General features: G+C 37.1%; 1 protein-coding gene across 1 annotated transcript; it reads right to left on the bottom strand.

Moving 5' to 3' along the window:
• Positions 1 to 705: 705 nt before the first annotated feature.
• Positions 706 to 3,534, bottom strand: LOC145048952 (squamosa promoter-binding-like protein 18). Its single transcript, XM_078997605.1, has 4 exons — positions 2,978 to 3,534; positions 2,077 to 2,705; positions 1,809 to 1,939; positions 706 to 1,525 (listed from the first exon to the last, which is right to left on the bottom strand). Exons 2-4 carry the CDS (start codon positions 2,469 to 2,471, stop codon positions 861 to 863), a joined length of 1,191 nt encoding a protein of 396 aa, XP_078853731.1. The 5' UTR covers positions 2,472 to 2,705; positions 2,978 to 3,534; the 3' UTR covers positions 706 to 860.
• Between the last annotated feature and the right edge of the window lie 770 nt (positions 3,535 to 4,304).

Below are 4,304 nucleotides of genomic sequence, written 5' to 3'. Positions count from 1 at the left end.
GCGGTCAATAGAAAGAGACGGAAAAAAGAGGAGATGATGGTCGAGTGTTTTGCTGGATCAATCCTTCTTTTCTACGTTCGAGAATCCCCTCTCTTCTTCCACTCCATCCCGAAGAGTAACTAGAACCAATTTAGTCACATTTTCATGTTCGAATCGAACACTTTTCATTTTTTATTATTCTTGAAGGAGAATATTATTCTTTTTACACCCAAAGTAGAGCACACATACGGCGATCTTACCGACGAATGAGGGCTAAATGATATGTATAGATTGAAACTAGAAAACTTTAATTCCCAAACTAGCCTCATGAACAAGCCCAAAGAAGGAAGAAATCAAGTGTAGAAGAAGGGCAAATATGGACAAAGCCCAAGTCCTTCATTATTGGAGAGGGGACAAAATCAGCAGAATATCATAGACCGAGTCCATGACTTTAAACATCAAATCAAACATGTCAAATCGTAATTTCTGGACCCCGTCCAACATTTAGTGGACCTAATTAGAAGCCTTATCGAACAGGTTTGACAGTTTCACTACACCCTTTCGAATTTTAATTTTAGCCCCTTCTACTTTCAAGGTTCCACAAAGTTTGTAGAAACAAAGCCTTTTTGGCCCAATAAAACCTGAGGCTGCCTACACAGATCATGTTTCGGTGTAGCCATAAGAGACCACATTCAATAAAATTTTGTTAAAAACGGATCATCATCATCATCTTAAAGTTCAATCAACAAATTTTGTTAACCTTCTACGCAAACCCAAACAACTACAAAACGTGACTGTTAAACCAAATCGAATCAAATCAAATCTCATACAAACTACAAACACTTTGAAATTTATCATATCACTTGTTCAACTACCAACACTTATTCCCAGTAGAACGGAAGTGTTTGGGGAGCTCCATTATCAGGCGATGCATGCTGATGTTGATGTTGATGATGATGAATTCCCATCTGAATCATCCCATCGCAATCATTCCCATTTCCATTAGGATCCATAATCGACTCAAGACCACCATAACCTGCACCCGCACCCGGATCCATTGGATTTGACGGAGCCCCGTACGAGTTAGACGGGTGCATCACATGGCTCAGTGTCGTACAAGATGTCTGTGAAGGTGACGATGACAGAAGAGAGAGAGCACAGTCTGACGACTGCACCACCGGTTGCACCACCCTAGCCGCCGCTGCCGGTGGTGGATACCCATCACAGAACAGCTTTTCATAGCTACCGCTGCTATTACCTTCAAAAGTAGCAACTGTCTGTGGCTGTGACTGTTGACTGACTTTTGGAGGTGAAGTCTGGCGGTTCAGTTTAAGATGTGAACCTTGAAAGAGGCTGAATTGTTGCTTTCCGGGTAACTTTTTGCCGCCCGAAGATGACTCGGGAAACGGGTTGTGTTTGTGGGCCATGGTCGAGTGTCGGGTCGAGTACGTTTGTTCTTCGGACTTCACCATTGTGGTCCAGAGGTGATTCGTGAGTGATGTGGTTTGATACACATGTGGGCTTGAGAATTGCAACATTGTGGCACCTAAAACCAACCAGATCTAGCATCAATATTGGAACATATTGTAGCAATGATGTAAAGGTTTGTTTACTTAATGAGTTTTATGGGTTTAAGCATATACAAGGGTGTATCTTTTTGAATTAATAAATGACTTAATCCATTAAACCACTATTGCCTTAGAAGACAAAAAGAAACAACGAATGAAATTAATGAGTTTGTGTGGATTAGGTGCTTAACTCATAAAGCTCATTAAGTAAAGGAAAAAAAAAAACAGCACTTAAATGAAATTAAAGTTTGAATGGTTGACCTTGGTGGCCGGAGAAAAGACTTGACGCCCGTGAGGTGTCAGGCTGTGGCTTCCTTCTCCGGCGATTATGTCCGTCCAGCCGCTTTCTACAGCTTCGTTTTCCTTCATCGAATTCCTCCAGCGAATGAAACCTATTTGGTGTAATCACGAGTATGAGTATGTAAGGAAGTAATGCGATGTATGAAAATGAAAGTGATTAATAATTATGGGAACAAGCAAACCCTAGAACAGAAAAGGAAAGAAGGGAGTGGAGAGTAGAGAGTAATACCGGCTACATTGCTGGCAGAATCGTTGCTTTTGACCATTAATGGAAACCTGAGCGGTTTTGGAATGGATTTCACAGACCTTATGGCGGCGATGATACTCTTTGCAGTTACTGAGGTCGGCGTTGCAGCCGTCAACGAGGCAAGTGGCGGCCGGAATCGTGTTATTTATTGGACGTGCTCTTTTGGATGAAGCTGAAGGTGATAGCGCCATTTTTGATGTGGACTTCAACTCGTTTCCAGAATCGATTACTTGGCCAAGCTTTAAATCGACACAGAAATTCCCTTTAATCCCCTGCCCTCCATAACTACTCGACCCACTAGTCGAATCAATGTTGGGAATTGTTCCTTGTTCGAATTCTGTGAAATCCCAAGAAGGTATCTTCAAATTCCAGTCCATAATCCACTTTCACTTTCAAATACTTTTTCTTTAATGCTTTGACTCAACACTTTTTGGGTCTTTTTCCTGTTTATCTCCTCTTTACGTCTCTGAAATGAAATCCATCAATCGAAATCACTCTTCCACATCGTAAAAGACCCAAACAGAGTCCAGAAAGTCAGAAGTTTGGGGGAATTAATCAAATCCTTCAGCAGCTTGTAGATGAAATATAGAGTGTTGGATAGTGGCTTCAACCTGTCAATTTCAAGAAAATAAAAGAAATTAATGAGGGAATCCATGGAGCAGGGAAAAAGCTTTAGGATTAATTAAATAGGTTAAGTACAAAAAAAGCATTCCAACCCCTTAAATTAACTTTACAAACAGAAGACAAGAAACCCAATGTAGAGAAATATAACTACTAGTCTGAGTTGAAATTGATTGATATTTGATAACACTTGAAGAAAATCGAGTAGCTTTCCAATATAAGAACGAACTATCAACAACATTTAGAGAGAGAAAGTACTTACAGAAAGAGATGTGGAGAGAGAAGACTGTTTGGAGCTTTACAGCCTTTCAAAACCTGGCATAGAATCCATGTAAAAGAAGTGGGTAAAGTCTAAAGAGAGCAGTTAGCGGCAAAAACCCTCAAGAAGTTAAGGTAGTTGTGTAGGCGAAGACCCTCAAGAACTTCTCTCAGACATTTTATCAAACACCCTTAAGGCATTAGAGGTTGATCTCGGATTTTGGAATAACAAAAAGAATATTTATTGTTAAATGAATAGCATTGGAACTTGGATCACTTGTGGGAATTAGGTACCACAAACCCTAAAGCAGAATTGAATTACCAAAGAGAGAAACCAGCAGCAGTAGGTTTTGTTTCTCAAATCAATGGTGGAGGTGGAGGTGGAGGTGGGTCATGTCTGTATGTGGTATAATGGACTTTCTTTATTGAGGTGGGTTCAGTGTTGTTTGATAAAGGAGGATGACAGGGACATGGTGTCGCAACAAAAAGTTAAAGAAAGTTTTCAAGTACAAACTACAAGGAAGGAGGGAAGGAAGGAAGGAAAGAAAGAGAGAGGGTTTGTTTCTTGTGGACTTCTTGTGTTGTGTTTCACGTTTCATAGGCAGGTTTCGCAAAATTGAATTCTTATCGTATTTTAAACTAACATCGTTTTGATCGTTTATAAATCTCGAAAATTATTACAAAGAATGTGTAGGAATTAAGACCTTTAGGAATATTTTGTTCACAAATTCTTTATTAAAAAATAAGAAAAGTTAAAATGTGAATTTCAGTAAAAAAATACGTTTAACTAATAAAAATAAAAATAATTGAAATTCTTAAAATTTCATTATATTCCGGGAGTAGTTGGTCATATTTGGCTAAGGCAAAGATTATAAATTTCATTTCTTACATTTTATTATAAACACATAAACATCTTTCTATTTTCTAATGGTGTGACAAATAGCCAAAATCATATAATTGAACCAAACCGAATATTATTTAATTTATTTGATTCAAATTATTTGGTTTTTAGTTAATTCGGTTTGGTTAAATCGAATAACGATATTTTATTGGGTTTGATTTTGGCTAATTTTTTTTATTTTAGTTAAACCGAAAAAATATATATAATAATTTAATTAATTAATATGTTTTTATATATTTTATAACTATAAATTAACATTCAATATTTAAAATTATAGTTTGGTCGTTAAAAAAGTTTCATAACTTATTATTTAATTATTAATCATTATAAATTAAAAATGTTTTATATTTGTATTATAAAGCAACAACCAATTATGATTAGCTTAATGTCGATTGACCTTGCATCATTTCTTTCGCTTTCATATACAACT

This window comes from Lactuca saligna, chromosome 5, assembly GCF_052625555.1.
Source record: "Lactuca saligna cultivar CGN05327 chromosome 5, ASM5262555v1, whole genome shotgun sequence".
Taxonomy (NCBI): Eukaryota; Viridiplantae; Streptophyta; class Magnoliopsida; order Asterales; family Asteraceae; genus Lactuca; species Lactuca saligna.
Note: the sequence above shows the minus strand (reverse complement) of the source record. Positions and strands in the feature narration are given on the sequence as shown.